Source organism: Xiphophorus hellerii, chromosome 24 (assembly GCF_003331165.1).
Source record: "Xiphophorus hellerii strain 12219 chromosome 24, Xiphophorus_hellerii-4.1, whole genome shotgun sequence".
Taxonomy (NCBI): domain Eukaryota; kingdom Metazoa; phylum Chordata; class Actinopteri; order Cyprinodontiformes; family Poeciliidae; genus Xiphophorus; species Xiphophorus hellerii.
In genome coordinates, this window is record NC_045695.1 from 15388097 (window position 1) to 15410670 (window position 22574).

General features: G+C 43.3%; 1 protein-coding gene across 5 annotated transcripts in view; it reads left to right on the top strand.

Annotated features, from left to right (window-relative positions):
• The window catches only part of zeb2b (zinc finger E-box binding homeobox 2b), an 82158-nt gene that overhangs the window by 39512 nt on the left and 20072 nt on the right, over positions 1–22574 (top strand). For 3 of the 5 annotated variants that reach the window (XM_032557074.1, XM_032557076.1, XM_032557077.1), the window contains exon 3: positions 20151–20402. In XM_032557074.1, the coding sequence (XP_032412965.1) occupies positions 20151–20402 (252 nt within the window). Of the gene's footprint in view, positions 1–20147; positions 20403–22574 lie in introns of all 5 variants that reach the window. The other 2 variants (XM_032557073.1, XM_032557075.1) reach the window with 1 other exon arrangement.

The following is a 22574-nucleotide window of genomic DNA, read 5'->3' on the forward strand; positions in this document are numbered from 1 at the left end:
AGATCCGAGCTGTAAGTTTCCCCGTTAAGGCTCATTTGCTTCGGTATGAACTTTTTTTTAAAACACGGTTTGTCAGGTAGCGGCGGAGGACGGGGTGGGAGGTGGGGGGATTTCTGCTCCCAGTGTCATATCCGCTCAGGAGCCGCCGCTTCAGGAAAAGCCACCAAGGTGTCCGATCGCTCACGGTTCCAGCCCTTCAACCTGTCAGACACACTTTTGTGATGCCAAATCCCTCTATTCAATTTTTCTCCTCTTCGCCACAAATATATTTTCCCCCGCCTTTTATCAAGGACGAACCTGAACACACACACATCCAGGAGTGAGAGGAATCTCCAGGGCCTGTCATCTTCCATTTACTTTTTTGCCATTTAGCCGCCGCTCTTATCCGGGGTGACTCGCAAAGAGCGGAGCGGCGGCGGGCTGAACCCGAGTATGTAGGTGAGGAAATGTGAGGATATTTTCCTGCGTTTTAGCTTCCATAAAGGTGACAGGAAGTACAACTCACCTCCTGTCCTCACACCTGTTTTAATCTTTCATGAGGCCGTTTGGATTAGCTTGCCAGAAAAAGGGAGACAAGCAGGGAGTAGACTAAGACTCTCCACCTGGCGGTTTGAATTATTCAGGCCTACAGGAAGAGGATCGCAGGTTTAAAGGCCAGAACGGCTTCATCATGCCCGAGCCAAACTGTGCATCCGTTATTTTCCTCTACCTGACAGAGATTTGTTTTCAAAATGCCCAAGTTTTCCCTCTTTGACCCTACAAAAAAATTTAATCTGGTATAATTTATCAGGATTTTATGAGATGTACAACATAGATGAAGAAAAATTGTGAAGAGAAATAAATGTTTCACCTTTTAACGCTTGAACCTGCATATAGCTGGTTGGAGTTGATAGGAAGTTAGTTTGAGGTAAATCTAGAACAGTTTTGCAGTAAAATCTGTTTGCACCACGCAAGTGTGACCCAAACAGCAAACAAGTCTAGTTTTTACAACTTCCATATGTGATGCTAAATTGGATTCAGTCACCTTCAGTCAGACCTTTCATGCTTTTACAACATTAATTGTGTTTCCATCAATTTTTTACAGGCATTTTGTTTTAGAAAATGCTGATGGAAAGGGCAAAATTTGAAATAATGTCCCCAATTACGCTGAGTTGAGGTCTTTTTTGTTTGTTTGTTTTTCCAACCAATAGTTATTGTACTAAAGGGGAAATGGAAACATTTTTGACTTGGCAAACATTCCCAACTGCTGGTCCTGGATCTGTGCCTTACCAGAGGCACAAAACCCAGAAAAGGTCCAATTTTCTGAGATGTTGGTCCGTGCTAGTTTGCTACTTCTACTTCTGGTTTATTACACCATGCATAATGTCAATATCTGGCAAAATCACGCTTTGGTGGATTCGCTCCAAAGCAGTAGATGAAAACATGGCTAATTTGCATTTTCAAAATTTGCTGAAATGTAGCTTTGACATGAGATATTCACCATAAAAATCCGTGTAGTAAATCCTGACATACAAAATACTTTGTCTTGCTTTGAGCTCGTGGTGATGCTATTAGCTCCTGTTGCTCAAAAGCTTTAAAATCGATCCTGTGTGTCGTAGAAAACTTCCAAAAGTTGCAGGACACCAACCTCCAGGGACTGAAATTTAAATCAAAGCATATTCTTGAGTTAAAATGGCCCAGTCAAAGTCCTGAAAGCTGATGTTCACAGACAATCTGGATCACATAAAATTACATAAAATACATTGAAGTTTCTGTGAGACACAAAGTGAAATCTAATGTCTTTACCTGCAAAATCTTCTGTTTTTATTGGAGCTCTAATTGTCTCCATCTCCTATTGACTGCTTTATTCATCTGCTGTTCCACATAATGAGAGATAAGTCGCTCCACACCGTTGAGCACCTTCCTCGTTTGTCTTGTATGCTAACACACATGCACCCGCCTCCTCCTCCTCTTCGTTTTCCTGCAACACAAACAGCTTTGGGCCTTGGGCCTACTGTATGAGCACTCTTATCTGCAACGTGCAGACTTTGCATTATGCCTTCAACAAGCCGGTGTCTCCTTGACGCCGCCGCCGCCACGCCGCCAAGCCGCTCTCAGGTTCCTAAACTGACGTTAATTTAGCATCGCTAATCAAATAGGATGGTGTCTTTTTCTAAATAAATCACCAAATTCGCTCGGTGTCAGAGGTCCTTTTCCACACTGGCAATATTGTCTGTGTTTTTTTGCCTTTTAATTTGATTCTCATGTCTACTATGAATATCCCCACACTGTGCATAATGTAATTAAGCATGACCAATGCTATGTGGGCAGCAGTCCCAGAACCAGTCAGTTAACTAACCCAACACATAAAACCTGAAGAAACGCCCCAACAAGCTTGCAAAATTCAACTGAAAAGGTAGCGCTGTGGCTTGGATTTCTGGCAAACATATTTATTCACATCTAACCTCAGTTTGTTCTTTTTCTGTTTAGCTAGAAAGGAACATAAAGTTCAAAGATTACAGGAGAAATGTCTCCTCTTGCTCAAGACAAGAAAAAGGGAACAAAGCTAAAGTTCATCCTAAGAGTAGGAGTGTGTGTTTCTGTCTGTCTGGGGGAAAAGTGAAGTCCTGACAACTGCTTCCTGTTGCAAGGATGTGATGAGCAGAGATCCTCGATCCTCTGTCTGTGTGGTGTGGTAATATCTTGGAAGTCATGGTTGTAAGTTTAATTATGTGTTCAGGCTCCTGGAGCATTTTAATCTGCAGGGTTTGGTCTTTTTTCCAAATGGTTTTCTAACTGGGAGAACCATGAGAGTCACTGGGTAGCAACTCCAGGAATCCCAGAAGGAAACAGCTGCATGGACAGCCTGTTGGGGGGTGTGTGCGTGTGTGTGTGTGTGTGTGTGTGTGTGTGCATATTTCCAGCATGTGTTTTCCCAAAGCTTCTGTGTGATTATGTGTTCTTATGTTTCTGGGCCACATGTGCTTGGAAAAAAATAAAATATCCCAGGCATCTAAGTGTTTAAGACCCAGGTGTTTGGGCTCGTTTGGGATGGGAGGCAGGAAATGCAGGCAGGTGTAGAGGTGGCAGGGATCCTGTAATACTTCATGTCAAATTCCTTTATGTTCCAAAAATCAAATTCCCAGAGCTCTCAGTTCATTTTAGCCTGTTAAAAATATACAAAAGTACTTACGGATGGATGGAGGGATCAGTGGCTGGATGTCAAAAGGAATTAAGTCTGGAAATATAAATATTTTTCCCAACTCTTATTCTTTTTTTCTGTCCTGATCCAGACCTGGAAAACATTCCCTACTTTCCCAGACCTCTCAGCGTCGGGTCAGAACCCTGTGATGGGAACATGTGTCTAGTGTTAGGAGGACAATCTTCCTCTTCTCCTCCTCCTCACCCGCTCATCCTTGTCAGCTGTTGTTCTGTCATTCCAAACGGGAATCTCGGCAGAGTGTAATTTCTTGGCCGTTCTGACAGCAGCTCAGGATAAAGCGCCGCTCTCTTCCCGGGTGATTGGAGGGAATTGCTTCTCCGGGTGACAAATGATTAGCTGTTATCTGGGACAGGATTTGATTCCTGCGAGGAAGTCAGCCGGCCGTGCTCGGCTTGAGCTGACTCAGGTATGGTGTGTTTGCAGGAAATGAAGTCGGTACAATACCTAATCCGCTCAGTCAGGGGCAGATTAGGGCATTGTTTGATTGGAGATGTTGCGCAGGGACAGGTGTCTTTATGCACCTTGGACTCGTCCTCTGCTTGCCCACTTTTGAGTAGCTGTCCACAACCATCAAGGATATCGATAGAGAGGAAATATGCTTCTTCCTAATAAAGAGTAGTGACTCAGGAGGATTTTGACACATTAACCACTGAGTTGACTTCAAGCCCTTGTCCGTCTAATGGCTCCTTGGCATCCAGGGTTGCAGCTGGAGGCCAAATTGTGGCACTGACAGCAAGGTGGGTGAAGCAACTCAGGGAGAGAGGAGTGAAGGTGTTGCAGTCTGATTGGTTGGTCTGTGCGGTGCGACGGGCCGCTGATTGTCACACAGGGAACACATGTTTCCCAAATGGGAAAATGTGTAGACACTGGCCCTCCCTTTGGACCTCGTCTTGCCCTGAACAGATAAGAGAATTTGAGAGTTAGAGTTGCATTAGAGGAGAGAGAAAAATGTCTGTCGCAGGGGTAAATAAGTTCTCCCCATGCCAACGGATCCCCACGGGATCAATTAGCTGCCCATTACCATAGATACAGAGAGTTTCTTACGCAACGGCTTTGCTTCGAAATTCGAGCAAAGGGAGGATGGAGACTACAGGAGGGGGAGAATGTTTAAGGATCTTGTCAAACTTCACCTCTGGCCTGAACGAGCGTTAGCTCGCAGGAGGCTCGGGCAAGTCGTCCAGGGTCAGGAAAACAACATGAAAACGTCTCTGTCAGCCACTCTGTTTTCATTACCTGAAACAACAAACAGCACAGGGAAAAAGAAGGGGTGAGGAAGGAAAGAGAGAGTGCTCCCCTGGGGCGCCATTTACTTCCTGTGCAGATGAGAAGATCCTGAGATTGGGTTGTCCTTTTTTCTCACACCTAGTCGTCTCTGCTGTGACATTTTAGCAATGCAAGAAGCTTAATCTCTTTACCTCGGCGTTAACGGTTGCTTTGAAGTGCTTGCACTGGAGATCAACTCCACCAAGGTTAGAGGTTCAATTCCCCCTTCCAGCGCTCCTGTCAGGCTGGTCCAACTCCTGCTGAGTTCAGCCAAGCTAGAAATGTATGCAGTGAGAGGTCTTTGGATAAAAATGCCCACCAACTGGCTCATGCTATGTTAACTACACTTGAGGGAATTGTCCTGTAATAACATCCACCCACTGAGGTTCTGCTTGAGTCCCTCTTTCCTCCAACCACAAGGAAGAGGGCATTGTTCGTCAGCCCCGCCCTGCCCAGCCTGAGCCGCTGATATTTTAACTAAGGTGATGATAGCCTTGGTTGTTTTCCTCTGAAGGGGGCGTTCTCCTTTCCCACCCCCAACCCTGTCTTCTGCTACCTCTCAAGTCTGTGGGAGCTCGACTTTTTCAACTTCTTCCTCATGATTTACGACCTCTCCATCAGATACATCCCCTGGGTCCCTCTCCGGCTCTGCCACAGCAACTCCTGACTAAAATGGATTAGGTGCAGTTATCCGCAAATGGATCCTTCACCACCTCTGCCCTAGTGAAGGTCTGATTGCAAAAGGTGGAGTGGGCCTAAGTGCCTCGCTCTGATCCGCGGCGTCTCTGTTTGCCAGCCGTAATTACCTGTTTTGAATAAGCTAATAGCCATAGGAAACCCGTTTGCCGGGGATAAAAGGGACAGTATCTGGTGTTCAAAGCGATCAGAGGGTTTTAACCACACCAGGGTGGGTGCATATGTGTGTGGGAGGGGGTACTTTCCTTCATGCACTCTCAAAAGAGAAGGGAAAAAGTTTCCTTATCAGGTATGTACTTAAAAGAATCCCACCGCTGGAAGCGCACTGTCTTGAGGGGGGAAAGCGGAGAGAAAGATGAAAGGCTTTTGTTAAAAGTGACGCTTGGCCCAGGTTTCCTGTGCCTTTGCCTAGACTCCCCTGTCGCTCCCCGCCTGAACGCTCGGCTCTCTTCCTCCCACTTTTGCCTTCTCTGACTCGCAAAGCTGTCTTTGAGGGGGAAAAGTAAACCCTTCTTGCCGCCTGCCGGTGTTAGATTAAATACCGAGATGGCGACAGGAAAAAGGCAGGGAGGAAAAACAAAAAAAGAAAGTGCCTGCCTGCTTAGTGGGCTGGCGGACCGACCGACCGACTGGCTGGCTGGCTGGCTCACCGGTCTGGGATGAGGGATGTTGGAGCAGAGCTATCAGGTTGGCGACGGAAACTGCCAGTTAGTCAGCAAGACTCCCAAACATGCCGCCGCAGGTTTTCTGATGACACGTCAATCTGTCTCAGGGTTGATCTAAAGCAGAAAACTCATCTCTTTTCCTCCTTATCTGTGTTGTATTGAGTGCATTTCTCACGGCTGTCTCTTTGTTACACTTTACAAGAAAAATACAAATGATAGGACTTCTGGGGACGGTGAGAATTGCAGACCCAAGAGATCCATCCATGAAGACGGGGCCTAAACTATTTTTTCTTTCTGTCACGTCATAAGCACAAACATTAGAGTATTTTATTAGGATGTAGGTGGTTTTCAAAGTGTTTTAAATCATGCATTTCTGCTGATCACTCTTTCATAAAGCCAACATTTGCAGCCATTAGATGTCAACACATTTTGTAGCTTTACCTCTATGCATTCATCCCCCTTTTCTCTGATATGTTCAATGAACTTCAATGGTCACAGACCACTAGTGAGTGATTTAATCTCACCAAGACATGACCACCCACCTAAACTTTTCTTCTGCTAGTACTGACTCATTGGGTTGAATGGACAACGGCAAACATTTGCTCAAATTTTAGTTGATTTGTTGTAAATTCCATGAAATAAACATGAAAAATCAGCAGGTATCCATATTTTTACGAGGCATTGTTTCAGGAAGCAACCCTGTAAAATGTCTTGGCCTATCTCTCTGTTTTCCTGCTCTGTCTCTGCCCTGCCAGCCTGACTAATCAGGACTGCAAGAAAAATGCTAATGGCTTTCAAGCAGTGACAGTGCCCTGGCAGGTTTGTAAGCGCTCCACGAGGGAGAGGGAAGAAAAAAAAAACAAGAAGCAGCCGCGGCTATGCATCCTAGAAATGAGACTCAATAAACACAATAATGTGTTTAACTTGTAAACTAGCGCGGGTGACAGATTACGGGCGGTCCAGCAGTGTGGCGAAGCGCCGACATCTCAGCCGTTCACCTTTTGCCTCTACATCTGTCCTGCTAATGGGCTCCACTTCTCTGCCAGTGCAATGGAAACCCAGCGCCGCACAAGAAAAAAAAAATCCTCAGGCGAAGCTCTCATTCTATTTCCCAATTAGACAAGAGGGCATGATTAGTTTATTAGCAGTAGCAAAAGCTCCGGCGAACGTGTTTGTGGATTCTTAGCCGTTAATGAGCAAATTCAAACCCTATTGAACGGACGCCTGTGGGAGGGGGGAGGTTATTCGCGTGCGTACTCGGCTAATAATAGCATCCCAAAGACAAAAGATGGAGGAAATAGCATTATAGGAAGGGGGGGTCAGAACAATGAAAGCCTACCGGCACTCTTAATGGCATGCTCTTTCATTTTGAAAATTGTTTCCCTTTTGGAATTGCTTGGCATCCTCTCCTTAAGGGTTTGGCAGAGTGGATATACACACATACTCAATTTTCACAACCAGTCATAGTAACACCAGGGTGCAGACGCAGGAGCCGTGGTTCCACCTGTGGGAAGTGAACTCCAGTGCAACCCCCTCTTTGTTTTCCCTCTGCCTTGGCAGGCTTAACCACCTCCTTTACAAGCCAGGTAAATTGTTCATTAGGGCCGAGGTAAACTGGCAGTGGGAGTTTGTTTTTTTCTTCTCCTTCCTAGAAGAAGTGCGAAGAACAAACAAGTCAGAGCATTTGTTCAACGGTGTAATCTACACATCAATTATCCTGCTGAGCTAATTAGCACCTCTGCATACCCCAGGTACCTGAGCACTCACACATGCTCGACTCTTTCAAGCCACTGATCAAAAAAATTAAAAAAAAGGAAGGGGAGAGGATTGACAGAAACACGGGGAGGCAGAACCCAAGGGTAGGTAGGGGGAAAGCCTTAGATCAAAATTTCCTTTTTACTCACAGTACGAGGCAGAGTGTGTGTATCGGTGTGTGTGTTCGTGCTCATGTTGAGCTGAGCGGCTCAATTATGTAAGCCTATGTATACAGTCTTTTGCAAGAGAATTTTATTTAGATTTTACGCGATTTGTCAAAATCGTACACTTCATAGACCCAACTTTTGCAATGACAGCTCCATGTCTGTTGGGTTTCCTCTCCAATTCTTCTCTGCAATATAGCCTGCTTGTCAAGCTTTGCCTCAGTTTAATTAGATTTAGTTATGGACTTTGACTAGGCCACTCTATCTAAGATATTTGATTATATCTCTTTCTATATTTTTAGAGTCAGAAAGAAACATTGAGAGGAATTTCTTCCACGAATGCACTGTACTTTAGCTTCCCTGTCCCTGCTGATGCAGCCACCGCCATGTTTTACCACGACAATGGTTCTTTTGGGGGCTTGTTTTGGAGTATAGCACCTTTTCCCACATGTTGATGTGTCTCCTACGTGGCTCATGGCGAACTTCTTTCAAATTTCTGCCATTCCTCCACGAAGGCCATGATCACAGAGATCATCTTGCTTCTTATTGTGGAAAGTATAGTGTTACAAGGTGATTTTAAGTAGCAAAAGTGTTGTCAATTAGGATGTTAAAGGCTAAACTACAATTTGAACCACTGAGGTTGCTCTGTTGGACTTTAAAGTGAAGGTCTTAGCATGCTTATTAAGGTGTAGAGGATGCGTAAAAAGCCCCAGGTATCCTCATCCTCCACCTCCACTCCTGCTCTGACTCTCAACTCCCTCCATGTAATTAAAAGTGTAGTATCTCCCACCTGCGGCGAGACAAGAAAGACAGGTGCAACGTGAAAGAAATAAAAAATAAAAACTGAAAGGCAACAGGAACAAAAAGAGAGAATCAAAACGCCTCGGTCTGCTCCTGTTTACTCCCTCCCACGTCATGTATAAGTCATGGGCTCTGGGGCCTCCGACTGCAGAGCTGCCTCTTCCTGCCGTTTACAGAGATCGAGAAAGAGGTTAAGTTGTGTCATCTAGCTGCTGTCTTACACCTGGCGTACCTTGCCGCTGGCTGGGTCTAACATGCACACATACACACTGATGTTTTTGTAAATAAGAAGTTGTACACAAGCTCATTCAGCAACTAGTTGGACATAAGAACAGGGTGCATTCACACCAAACGGTTTAATCAAACTCTAGAGAGTTTGGTTTGTTTGGGGAGGTGTGAATGAGTAACCGAACTCTGATCTGGACCAAAAAAAGCTAACCTAGAAACCTAGGGGTCAGTTCGGATGACCAAAAGGATTTGGTTTGTTTGAGTGCAGTGTGAAAGTGAACCAAACCAGGCAAAAATTTAACAAATGTTGCAACTTTGGTCCCCAATCGAACCAAGTCCACCAGTCTATCAGGTGTGAAAACATAAAAAGCTTTTATTTCAGGCATCTGTAGCTTCTTGTGTTGTTAATAAAGGTGTGGGATGCTATGTCAATCAGTATTCCCAAGTCTTGTTCTTAAATTTATCAGTCTACCACTTGTGACTTTAAGGACTAAGAGAAGATGTACAAACCTAACATGCAATCTTTATTACTAAAAAGAGAGTTACCTTATTAGTGGGAGCGCTAAAGGGAAATGCTACACAGTGCATATTGTTTCATAATTGGTGGTTTTGATGTAGTTTTGGTCCAGTGTTGAGCATGATTGAAAAGGACAGCACTGACTTCCTTTGGAGCACACCAGATACCACTTTGTGGTTTGGCCTTAACACCATAGAACAAAAGGGTCACGTAAGAAGAGTTAGTGGCTGAATACCCACCCACTCAACCCTGGTTGTTTAGTACAAACAGACAAGGTATCACTTTGAATCTAGTGGTGATTGTAGCACAGGTTCAAGGGGGTGTTTGGTACTAAAAAGCAACTAAGGTGGATTTCTTAGATCATTCTCCAAGAGAGGGAAATTAAGGAGCTTCCAAAAGATGGTTTGAGACACTTGGGGCGTTGCTGTGACAATAAGCTTTGGCCTCTCTGTCTTCCAGCCTCCAAACTCCCCCTCCTCTGGTTGGCTGGTGGCTAATTGGGAAGTTGGTAACAGTGTCAGGGAGAGTTGTCTCTCTCCAGAGGGCTCTCCCTCTTCATCTCCTGAGTGTGTGTGTGCGTTTGTGTGTGTGATTTGTAGACCGGGAAGGCCGGTTAGCTGGTTCCCTGCTGGTGAGGAGCTATACAAAGACACAAACACACACACAATTCCCCATTTCCTGGTGCCTGTTTGATACCTGGTGGGGATGCCATTCAGGTGACAAAGATCCGCTGTGTGTGTGTGTGTCTGCAGGGGTAACAGATGTGATTTTACAATCTCATTAACATGTGAATGAGGCCCCGGGCCCCCAGATTGGCTCAGACCACAGAAGAAGGATTCAGCTCTTCTCATCACCCTCCTGTGGCCCCTCACCTGGACCCCCCACCCTTCCTGTTCATCCTGTCTGATCTCTTTAGTCCATCTGAGGTCCTGGGTTGGTTCCCCCTCCTTAAAACACACAGATCGACCTTTAAACAGCTGGTGACCGGCAGACTTTTATAACAGCACAAGGTCCCATTCTCTGGTGTTTTTGTTGTCATTTAGTATTCCTGTTTTTTAACCAAAAGTAATGTCACTCTTGGACTCTGCTGTTGAGGAGTTTGGAGAGTGAGAAGTGGTTGTTTTAGCTCTCAGGTGCTGTTTTGCTGAGATAAACGTGACCATGGCCCCGTCACTGTGGACAAGAATGCAAAACAACCTTGGCCAGATCAAACCGGTTGTTTTCTCAGCTATCTGGCGTCCCACTCAATAGTTTGTGCCTCTTGGAACATAAAGAAAGGTTAAAGAGCTTTGGATGACTGCGCGTAACCTCTATGACGTGCTTTTACCAGCTGCAAACGGTGTTCAAAGTGTATTTTGTTGGATCTTTTTCTGCAGCCACTGAGGAGCTTTTTTGTTTCTCAAATAGATGCATTACGTCTTATTCTCTCCCCTCCCCGTGAAGGAAATCAGCATCAAAAGCTTCTGTTAGCTGGTAATTACAGCTCAGGTTCTGCTTAGCCGTTATTAGCAAAAAAAAGTACAGTAATCTGGCCTGGCAGTGCAATATGTTACCGTCGCTTTTTTAATTAATCTTACAGGCAGCGTAATAAATTTACAATATCAGATTCGGGGAATACTGTATATAGATTTATTAAAGCTTTTAATCAGTTCTGGCAAAATTAATTTTGCAATGATTGCTTACATTTGAATTTGCATATACTTAGTGCGAGTAATTTATTTTTATAGATTCCTTTTTTATTAAATCGAGGCACACGGGGGCCGTCAGAGATGAAAAATTGCTGGATTTTGCTTCTCTTTGCTGGAAGGGAGACAATTTTTCTTACCGGTGCAAGCTAAGGTGTTTCACCACCTGGCTCCAAAGTTTGTTTCTGGTACTGTCGTGTTTAGCTGGATTACAACTTCTGGGATTGGTTTGTGGTCGTTTCGACTGCCCAGTACCACTTAGCAAATGATTTAAACTTTGGGCTGGCTGTCCTAATTTAACATCAGTTTCTTTTTTTTCTTTTTTTCCTGAAAGTCTCTGTACAATCCAATGCATTGTTACCAGCATTGGTTTGCTAATTTTCATTATTTAGCTCTGAATAAAAAAAAATAATAATAAAGTCATAAAAATAATTTTCAGTCCATAAATGAGTATAACTAGATCCAGTGCAAAAAGTAATATTCTGTAACACTCAGTTATGTAGCATAACTTCAGCTTGGGGAGCACAATAACGCTAATGTTAGCATGCTAGCAGTAATTTAACATCCCAAAAGTTATTGTAGCATGCTAACTGAAACATTATCACTCTGAAGGTTATTTTAATGTTGTTTCCTAACAGTGATTTTAGCATATTAACATTTTAACACAAGTGATTTTACCATTCTAATATTTTTATTTTAGCACCTTAACATGCTAACACTATTTTCTTACAAAGCTAATGGTGTTTTTTTTATCAGGCTAATGCTAATCTCAACATTGATTTGCCATGTACGCGACGATTACAGTGTTTTAAAAGTAATTCTTGGCATGCTAGTAAATTTAGCACTTTTAAAAAATGTTTTGATCATAATCTTGTTATGCTAACAATAGCTTGTTTTAATATATCAAGAATGAATAGCACAGTAACTGTATGTTGTTCATTGACAGCATATTTGGGTTTATTAAAAGTAATTTTATATTCTATCTAAAATTATTAGTCCTTTCACAGTAAGTTCAACATGCTAACTGTAACTTTAGCATGCTAACATGTTAATATTTTGACTCGAGAGACATTTCAGTAGACTCAGTTTTGAAAACAGTAAGAATGTGTTATGAAATGCAGCAAAACATATTTTTAGTGTATTAGTTCTCCATGAATTATTCATTTGTGAAGATTAACATCACTACAGATTAAATGGAAAAAATGTCATTAGCAAATTTGTATTCAGCTCATAAAATTTTATGCAGGTGCTAAAAAGAAAGTATATTTATTAGAACGTGTTTTAGCCCAAAACAACCCAGCACTTCCTTTTACCTAATTAAAAGATGAAGTACTGCTTTGTGTTTGAAACACAGAGAGCTAAGCCTGTCTAATACTATTGAGTAGAGTAATTAAAGAGTAAAGAACATAATAATTTTTGTACCTTTTACCGATGTACCAGCCTCATTTCTAAAAAACATCAGGACTACGAGCTGATTTTCTAGCATTTTTGTTGTTATTAGCTCCCATCTTTTCCTGTGATCAAAGCAGATCTTCCCCTGCACCACCTTCCTTTTTATCTGTGTGCTCTCCTCCCTTGTAAACACACAGTTAGGTTAGGTACAACACATCACAGACAGAGACAGACGTCCACTCCCACTCACACCGGATCGGTGTAGCACTTCCAAGGCAGATAGGAGTGATTCATAAACAGATGAACCCGAAGCAGATGTGTTATCGCGGTGGCTCAGAGGGCTCACAGGGCCGCCACACTCACACACACAAAGTGGGGTTTCTATAATAGTCCGAGCTGATAATACCCCACCTCAAAAACCTGACTACAAGTCAGCAGATTCCACCACCTGAGTGTGTGCTCCTATTAATAAAAATCCTCCACATGCCATGTTATCATGTTGCTGCTGTCGGTGTGGGGCGTGGACGCCGTGGCATTGAGCCACCGTGTCCCTCTGAGACAGAGGAGGAGATGAAGAGAAGCGATTTAGATAACACACAAACACACACTGTTCCTTATTATTGGAGAGAGCCGACCACAGGAGAACGCCGGGTCGTCCGGAGATAGGCCTGGATATTTTCCCCTCCTCTCCAGGGAGGAATCCATGAACGAAGTCAGACATCTTGATGAAAATATTCAACGATATAAACATAAAATGGGTTCAAGTTGTGACTTGAGGCTTGTATTTGGTCTTAAAACCAATTATGTATTGCTTTATTTTTAAAACCTCTCATTTTAATACATTTTGTATTCATAAGTAAGCAAATTCAGATATCTTTACTGAAATTTTAGCATGCTAAAACAAAATTTCTTATTTCTGTTTTGCCTTTTAGTTCTTATTTCTAACATACCAACAAGACTTTTTAAATAGTTAAACTATCAAATTGTAATGTTTGAGCATTAAAGGTATATTGTTGTTTTGTTTTTTTGGTGTTTAAAGATGCTAACAGTAATTCTTTAGGATTTGAACTGATTTGATTAACATTAACTGTAAAATGGTAATAGTTGTTTTATTATCCACATTGTAATTTTTATTTCTTTAGAGCCGTAACAGTAATATTAGCATGTCGATTGTAATTTTAAAATATTAGCAGTGATGTTAGCATGCTAATTGTAATTTTAGAGCAGTTTTCTGCTTTAATTTTAACAAGCTAGCTGTATATTTTAAGAAATTTTAACACACTTATTACATTTTAGAGCCCTGACAGATACTTTTTCATTTTAAATTACATTTTATTATTTAGCATTGTGACAATAACATTAGCATGCTAACAGTCACGTCATTTGCTAATGCCAGTTTTAGCTCATGCTGATTTTAACAGTATTTGTGAAGTAAAAAATGGAAAATATTATTCATTTTAGACAGAAAAACATTTAAAAAGCAGTAGATTTTACTCTAAATTAGCGCTACAACTTTAGCTGACAGTACATGCTAATGCTGCTTCTAGGATGATGTTTCATTTTAGTGTAAACAGTCTCTTTATGTGTGCTAAAACGGTCCACAGCTAAAGCTTGTTGAAAATATTCAAAGCCTAATCACTTCCCTGATTATAGGCCACCTGATCAGTTACTTAAGATGCTAATTATGACACTAAAAGCAGTCATGCAATGTTTTATTTTGAAAATCTTGCCTTTTAATGCTTTCATATTCAGCTTTAACACATAAACACGTGTCTTGACTCGAAATCGATTGCACACATCTGTTTTATTAGCTGTGTTTCTACACTATTAACCTGCAGGTGCCTCTTCTCCCCTTACAATCTCCGTTTACACGCACATTGAGAAACAAAGTCCCGCAGATTTCACGTACTTTAAAGCACTTGCTGCTCTCATTCGCAGCAGAAAAAATGGGGCTTTTTTATAAAGGAGGGGAAATTAGTGATGGTCTCCCTTTTATGTGCACGTGAAGAAGCCCCCACTTCGCCTGGCGACGACTCCAAAACTGGAAGCGGTTCATCCAGCAAACGTTTCTTTTTAATTCTTTCGGTGTGTGTGTGCGTGTGTGTGTGTTTGGTTAGTTACAGTAATTACGGCCCAATAACTGACAGCCAAAACCAGGCAGGAGAAAGTAGAAGGGGGCTGTATTTTCCTCAGCCTCGCTGCTGAACATCTGCTGAGAGATTTGCATATTAATTAACCCATATTAACTCTAATTATTCTGGGAAATTATCAAATAAATTAAATTTTCTAATTTTAACCAGTTTTTTTCCTCTCCCTTCTTCCCGTTTCTTGACGTGTGCAACATCCGGAAGCTCACCTGAGTCGGGATAAAAGATATAAGCTCTGTAAGCCTTTCTGTTCTCCTTCCTCCCACTCTCCTCTCCTGGCCTGGGAGTCCTGGGGGCAGCCAGGGGAAGCTTTTGTGTGTCTTTTTTATTCTTTTTCTTTGGCTTGTGTGACAGGGGAGGTGGGAGGAGGGTCTACTTGGAACATTTGTTGGAGGGAGGAACATGTGTGAACTGGGAGGAGGAGGCGGAGGGGACGGGGCACAGATGGTGAATCCGTGCAGGACCCGGCGAAGGTGGGACCTCTGAGCTTCCCCTCCCCTCCCCAGCCTGTTGCCTGGGCCTCCTCTGCAAATAAATGGCACATTAATTGAATTAGTCAGTGCTGCAGTGAAGGTCTCCTTATAGGCAAGAAGCAGGAGAAACTGGACAGCATGATGCAAAACAGAAAATATATCTGGTTTTTATTGTTTTTCTTCTGGAAATCTGGTGTTTGTTTACAAAAAACTCCTGCTAAGACACAATTTTTCTTTTTAAAATCCCAAACATCTAAGCGTTTATGTAAGTTTCCAACCGTAAAGATTTAAATGTAATCCTGACTTTAATGTATTCTGACCTGGGAGAAAAATAAAATAAAATTAAGAGGTTAAACAGACTTTTAAAAATGACATTTCTCTCTACTGACTTCAAGGATTTTTAGTGTTTTCTGGTCAAAACTGAAACCAAATAATGTAAAAAAAATAAAATGAAAAGATAAAGACAGTACACATAAAAATATAACAAAATAAAAAAACTACAATATGAAAATATATAAGAATAAATAAAATATGAGTCTGAATTAATGGAAAATGTAAGATCAAATAAAATATTACAGGAAAAAAGATTAGAAATATTAAGTTGTAGTCAAAAAAAGAAAAAGTACGCGAGTAAAAAATTTAATAAATATTAAAAATAAATAAAAATCAGAGAACACTTCTAAAATAAGACAAATATTTTTTAGAAAGTTATGGAAGTATAAAAAAAAGCTCAGGTTTACCTGAACTTTTATTTTTCTGAATCAAAAATATGTTTTTATTAATGTAATTCAACTTTGTTTTTTGTGTTTTTTTGCTTCCAACAAGCTTTAAAAAGCTTTTATTCTCTGAATTTACGTTTTGGTGGATGAAAACTTTTTGTTTTTCCTGAAGGAAAGTGAAATCGTTTGCTTGTTCTGGGTGTAATAAAGGTTAAACACATCTGTTAAACACCCAAATTGTAAGAAACTTCTATCTGTCAAACAAACACTTACTCACTTCACTCCCCCGACTCTGCAGACACACACACACACACACACACCCAGGTTGCGTTTACACTTCACTGAGTTTTCACCATTCATCGTCTCCCTCATGTCGCCCCTTCCCCTCCGCCTCCCCTCACTCTCGCTGTCTCTTTTCAGAGCTTTTGTTTGCCCTCTGCCACCGTCCTTTCACCGACTTGGCCCCGATTTGCCCCTTGTGCTCGATCACGCCATTATACTGAGACAAGATAGCACAAAATATCCAAACATGTCTGCTTTTCTTTTGTCTGGACTCGGCTCACGTCACCGGGCAGCTTTTTTCTTTTTTATATATATATTATTCTTACTGGTTTGGCCAGTTTAGAAAAAAAACAGGATGAAGGTTGTCTGAAAGTGTAAAAATGTGGAGGAAAGCTGCTGCCCTCGGTCGGTGTGAGGTTTCTATCAGAGTTACCCGAGGAAGTGCTTAAACTGTTGCAGACGCGAACAATGGCAGACAAAAGGTCATCATGAGAATCCGCTACCGCCGGCCGTAGCCACGAGGCAGCGACCCTGCTTCCACCTTAATGCCCTCCCACACACACACTCGGCTCCCGCTCTAACGGAGCGCTCCCGCATCCCCGTCTCTCCCTCGCAGCCATCCAGGTGATCCGCTTGGCTCACATTCATGAGACAGGGAGCGAGCGCGAGCAGTTATCGTCCAATAGGGAGAATGTCCCGGCTCATTATCGGCGTAGGAGGCCGAGCGTGTCACCTGGAGCTAAGCCTCGACACTTGACTTTAAAAAAGAGGGAAAAAAGTCAGCCGGGGTGAGCGCGAGAGCGCCAACGTGGGTGTTAGTCATTCTCCCTGCAGCGATCACCTCCACAGAGCTCTGTTTCTCTCTGGCTCTGACACTCGAGCAGGAAGGCCTTTTAACACAGCCTCCTGTGGCTTCTGGTTTAGCTACTTGGGGATTGTTAAATAAATCTGATTATACCTGTTAGTTTGGTGAAAGGATTTTCCCCAGCACCCTGCAGGTGAAACACAGCTGAGCTGAGGTTTTTTAGGCTGAAATCTGTTTTATTTCAAGTCTTGGTTGGTGTAACACGTCCATTCCTCCTGCTACCATAAGATTTAGGAGTAAAGTAGCAGCAAATCAAATGCCTTGTAGTGACTAATCATCACCACGTTTCCAAATGTATGGATACCAAGAGTTTGTGCTGCTCTAAAGTTTAATGTAAATGTGAAAAAAGCTTTCTGGATCAGATTTTAAGGATGCTTTAATGCTCATTTTTAACTTGATTCGACATTGCAGCTAAAACACCCTGATATCAAACTGGATAATGCTCAAAATCCGCCATCTTGGACTCCACTGGCCTTAGTTAACAGTTTAAATTTTACAGGTCAATCAGAAAAAGATTGGGAAGGGTTTTCTTGAGGAAACCTCATCCCTACTGTCTTACACGGTGGCGGCGGGCTCATGATTTATGTTTGTTTTGTAGGGATTCGGTTGACCATATGAGTCCATCGTGTCCGCCGCCTGACGGGCTATAAAAGAAAAAATCAAGGTGTTCCAATGGCCTAATCAAAGTCCAGACCTCAGAGTGATTGAAATGCTGTTGCATCAGTCGGAGTTATTACTGCTAATGGTGGATTGTTGGATGTTCAATACTGGATTGACAGTCGTAGAAACCTTGATGCCAAACCTTCAGCTGGAAATGCAAGAAGAACCAGAATTGGTCACTGTTTATTCCTTAAATTACTTTTTGTCTGAATGCTTCCAACCATTTAGCCGCAGTTGATTATAACTCCACCATTGACAGCATGTTTTTTTGCTGTCAAACCCTTCATAAACACAATTATTTTAGACCTGAGGTTTGTTACATTAATTCCCCCTGCGTCTTTGTCATAGCTGAACTGTCTGTGCCGTTCTACCAAGTCTCTCCAGTCAGATTCCCTTCCAACCACCCTAATCGATACAAAATATTAGCCCTGGCTGTGTTCCCTTTCTCCACTAAATGACAGAATAATACCACGTTATGTCAGATACTCTAAAAGCATGTCATTTTAATTATCTGCAAAGCTCAACTCGAAGGAAAGAAACAGGTAGCAGAAGAAAAAACGAGCGTCATCCATAATTTGCCTTTGTCAAGGATGACACTTAAGGTAAGAAAAGGACAGAAGAGGCATTTTGAGGAGTAAACATTATCTCCTTTTTGTCTTCTTCTCTCCCAAAAGACACAAAAGGCTGATTAAGACCGATGTTCGGGGGAGATGAAAAAGCTGCCTGCGAAATATTAGTAGGTTAGAATTACTTTGTTGCGTGACACAATACCAATAGATGCTTGGCGCTCGCAGAGGGAGCGGCTCCTGTCAGCGGTGGCACCTCAACAATGGGCAGCTTTCTCCGTGTTAAGACTACGCGTTTGACTTGACGAGCGCCCCGCTGTCATTTTGCCTTCTTGGAGGTGCTCGTTGACAGCTGACGTTCGGAGAAGATTTTGCGTTCAGACAGTTCAGCGCCACCCCCGTTTTGCTCGGAAGCAGCATATAACGCTGGAAACTTGGGACAAAAATATCCGAAAGTCCTGAGAAGTTAGTTGGATCGGCAAGGGCAGCGTTCCCCTCATTCCTTATGTGGGAAGTCAGGAACGGTGCACTTTGCTGTGTCTGGATGTGTGCGGAAACAAAAAGAAGCTCCCTCACTCCTTTTATTGGGGAAGAATGGGCCCTTTAAAACCTGTCCAGCCTTAGATAATTTCATTCAGCCGGCCCCTGCTCCGCCGTCATTGAATCTGCATCCAGGGATCAGGTTCACAGGGATGGGTTGATAGCTTCCCAAGCCTCTCCGCCTTTTGTTCTAGCAGCAACCCCCCTCTTTCCTCTGGAAGCTGGGAGGGAGGGATACAGAGCTACAGAGCTGATGGCACAGACATGGTCGAGAACGGTTTGAAAATTTGTAAGGATGCAAAACTTTAAAATAACAGGAGAAAACTTTTGATGAAACATTTGAACAGGTACAGAGCTGTTTGGTGGATGTGGACCACCCAGGAACTCCCAGCATCTCCAGCCTGGGTTGCCTTTTTTGTCATCCGTAAGGAGCATTACTGAGTCTGAACTTGCCTAAACCCTTGTGATCACACCTCTTGAAAAGGTTTTGTTTCCTCCGCCGATTGGTATTCGAGGCAGGTCACCGCTCTCCCACCCTCCTGCTCCTCCTCCTCCCTCCTCGCTCCCCCGTCTGAAAGCCCCGTTTTCATTTTAATTTGCACCTGTTGTGCAGTTGTTCGCTGGAGGCAAGTGCAGACCGGTCAGTCGCAGGGAGACGTGTTAGGAGGAGCGGTGGGGAGGCTTATCTTTTCATATGCATGATGTTTTCAGAAATGTCATGCGTGGACATCGTTTGGTTGGCACTCTTATTTTGAAACGACCCAAGAGCTCCTACTTTTGCATAAAGACACTTTAATCAGCCTTATTGTCCTAAAAAGGCCACAAAGTTCACTGTCCTGCATAGTTATTCTGTAGTATTTACTCTATATGAATGAATTGATTGCAGCAGAATTTTGAAGCTCTGCCAACGAGGTGTGTCTCAGTGCGATGCCATGAGCTCCTGGCTCGCCTCGTGCTGCATCTGCGCCGCTCCAATAAGCCCACCGACGTCCGTTTTCTGCAGTGATTTACGCCGAGGCGTGTATGCGCTGAAGAACAGCCGTTGGTGACAAATTTGCGCGAGAGCCACCTTTGATTGAGTTCACAGCCCTTATTTACAGGCTGTCTATTTTAAGAAAGCCGGGCATATGTCAGGGACCTGTGTGGAAACAGCCATGTGTGTGTTGTGTTTATGATCAAAAAGCATTTAGATTTACAGTACCATATGAAAGAATCGAAATGACTACAAGTTAACCCTGTTGTGGTACCTTATCTGCTATGTGGAGCATCTAAAGCCCGGGTGGTATGTTTCAGAGCCGAGCCGTTCTGAAAGGTGCAGCTCAGCGGCATCTGAGGCATGTGAGCAGGACTGAAAATTAGCGGCTATTTTGGCCCGCATCTCCTGGACAGCTGTCTGCCCACCGCTGCGGTTCAGCTACAAATTCCAGTCGCAGATGCTGTAATTGGGTTGTAAACCCCCCAGCCGAAGTCCAAATAAGTTTCCAGTACTGACCGGCTTTTCTCTGTCCACTCTCTCTTTCTTGTTTGCAGCTCTTAACTATGAGAATGTGGTGGAGACGGGCTCAGAGACGGAGGAGGAGGACAAGCTGCCCGTGTCCGAGGAAGACCCCCTGATCAACGGCACGGGCAGCCCAGCAAGCCTCACCAACCCCGAGGTGTCGCCGCGCGCCGACAGCCACGGCCTGCTGACCAAGGACGAAGAGGACGACGAGATGCGGGACAGCGGCGTGGAGCACATCTGGCCTGACAACGACATCCTGAGTGCCTCGGTCGATGGTACTGGTGAGTGTCTGAAGCCTCAACTCTGAAATCTGCAACTCATGTTGCACATGGTTTCATTTATACCATATATGTTTGTGTGAAAACCAATTTTAAGAGCTTGGTTGATGGTAGATGGTAAACAAGGTGGATTTGATGAAGGAAACAGGTGCATGGTGAGCTTCTATAGAGTCCATTGCGCGGCGCACTGTCCCTGATGAGACAGGTGGAACGTCTAAGATATTCCACAAAACTAATTCTTTCTTTTGCTTTTCTTAGCTTCAAACCAGATGTTTGAGGTTCAGGTGAGCTTCCAATCCCCTAAAACTACCCCTTAAGCTGAATCTTGGGCGCTTTGTGTGCACATCCTGCCACTTGTGGAACTTATCTTATGCCATAAACCCCACCCATCTGGTGCTGGTGTAGACTCAAGCAAACGGCACGGAGCGTTTTGCAAACAGCGATCAAAGCCAGGTCTGACGGCGACGCCCCCCCTCCATCTCGGCAGACAGACGTGATAAACAGTTTCTCCACAAGCGGCGGCGGACCATTTGGTTAGCGCTTAGAGAAAAGACCCCGCTCTGAGCCAAACAGCAGAAAATATTTACAGTAATGTAGGAGTGGGGAAAAAACAATGCAGGAAGGAGTCAAATCTGCAGATTCTGCAGGAGATGCAAGACATTAAAGGTTGGCAGGTGATACCTCCCCAAACCTGACTGAGTGATGGTCTTTTGTTGAGCAGCTCCCATTTCAGGGGGTGCCAGTCACGGATGCTTGAAAGATAAATACTTTTAATTAGGGGGCAGGGTATAATCATTAAAGGAAGGCAGACTGCTGCAAAAAAAGGTCATTAACAATCTTAAATGAAATTTTTATTTTTATGATAGCCATTTACATGTATAATAAGAGTCAATGATTCTTGGAAGCATGTGACAGGAACAGAGTATGGCGAGAAGTCATGTAAGACAGCCCATCTAAATGAGCCGGGCCTCGCTATTCATTTCTGCTAATGAACTGGCTGTGCACGGTGCCGAAAAACGGGGGAACATTCACCAGTCTTAAATTTTAATACGGAGGGTGTAGGTGGGGGGTGGAGTTGCGCATTTATTAGGGACGGAAGAAAGAAAAACTTCTTCTAAATAACGCTTTGTGTTGGCTCCTTAAGGGGTGGAAGAAAGAGGAGACGGTTTGGTAAATAAATCAAGATAAAGGATAAACAAGCTGTCATTGCATACGGTAATTGTTTATTTGATAAAGACCTGCGGTGCCATAATGTCTGTAATTCAACTATGTTGCAATTTCCAGATAATCTGCTTCTTGTGTGATAAACTGGCTGACATATTTCGGAGAGCAAGTCAAGTTCATTAGAGCGTTTGGGAGTCTCTTTCCCAATCTTGCGGCTGCTGTGTTTCCCAGCCGGACTTTTTTCTTTTTTCTTCCTCCACGGTGCCTTAGTGTCTACAGTGATACCTCAGCACATAGCTCGGGCCTGAGATAAGTCGGCACCCTCCCTCCTTGCTTCACGATTCTGCTGTCATTCCCCTATCAGGAGTTGTTCTACAGGTCTCCGAGTAAGACAGAGTGTAGAGGATAGAGACGTTTGTTGGGTCTCTGAGGGTCTGCTTTCAGGTGAAACCTTCCTGACATATTCTTTGAGCTTCTGGTGAAAGAAGACGATAAAGACAGCAAAGTAAAGTTTATCAGGATCTCTCTCTGATTCCAGGGTACAATCTTACGCCTGGCGTTGTCCTTGACATTCCTCAATCCCACAGCGAAGCTGGACGCAATGTTCTGGAAAGCATGACATCATTATCACTGACAGACGTTCTCAAATAAATCACCTGCTCTTTTCTAGCTGTTCTCCAGAAGGTCAGGAAGATTTCTGCCTGTTTGGCTGGTTGTTTTCTGGAAGAGGGCATGTTCTGTTCCCACAAAAGGTGCATCCCTTCCTGATTCAACAAAAATATTCCTGTGCCTAGCTTTTCTTCTCGTTTTCTCCTGCTACAACTAGCAGGGAAGCTGATTGAAATGGATGTACAATTCTGGAGGAAAGATGTGTTGAATGGCTCAGTTAACGCCTACATTTCAGTGTCTAGATGTGAAATACTTTCAGCTGTTTATTTGAGAAAAAAAACACAAATTGAAATAGAAACTCTGTCCTTTTCCCTTAAGTAATTATTATAGTTTGGGGTGGTC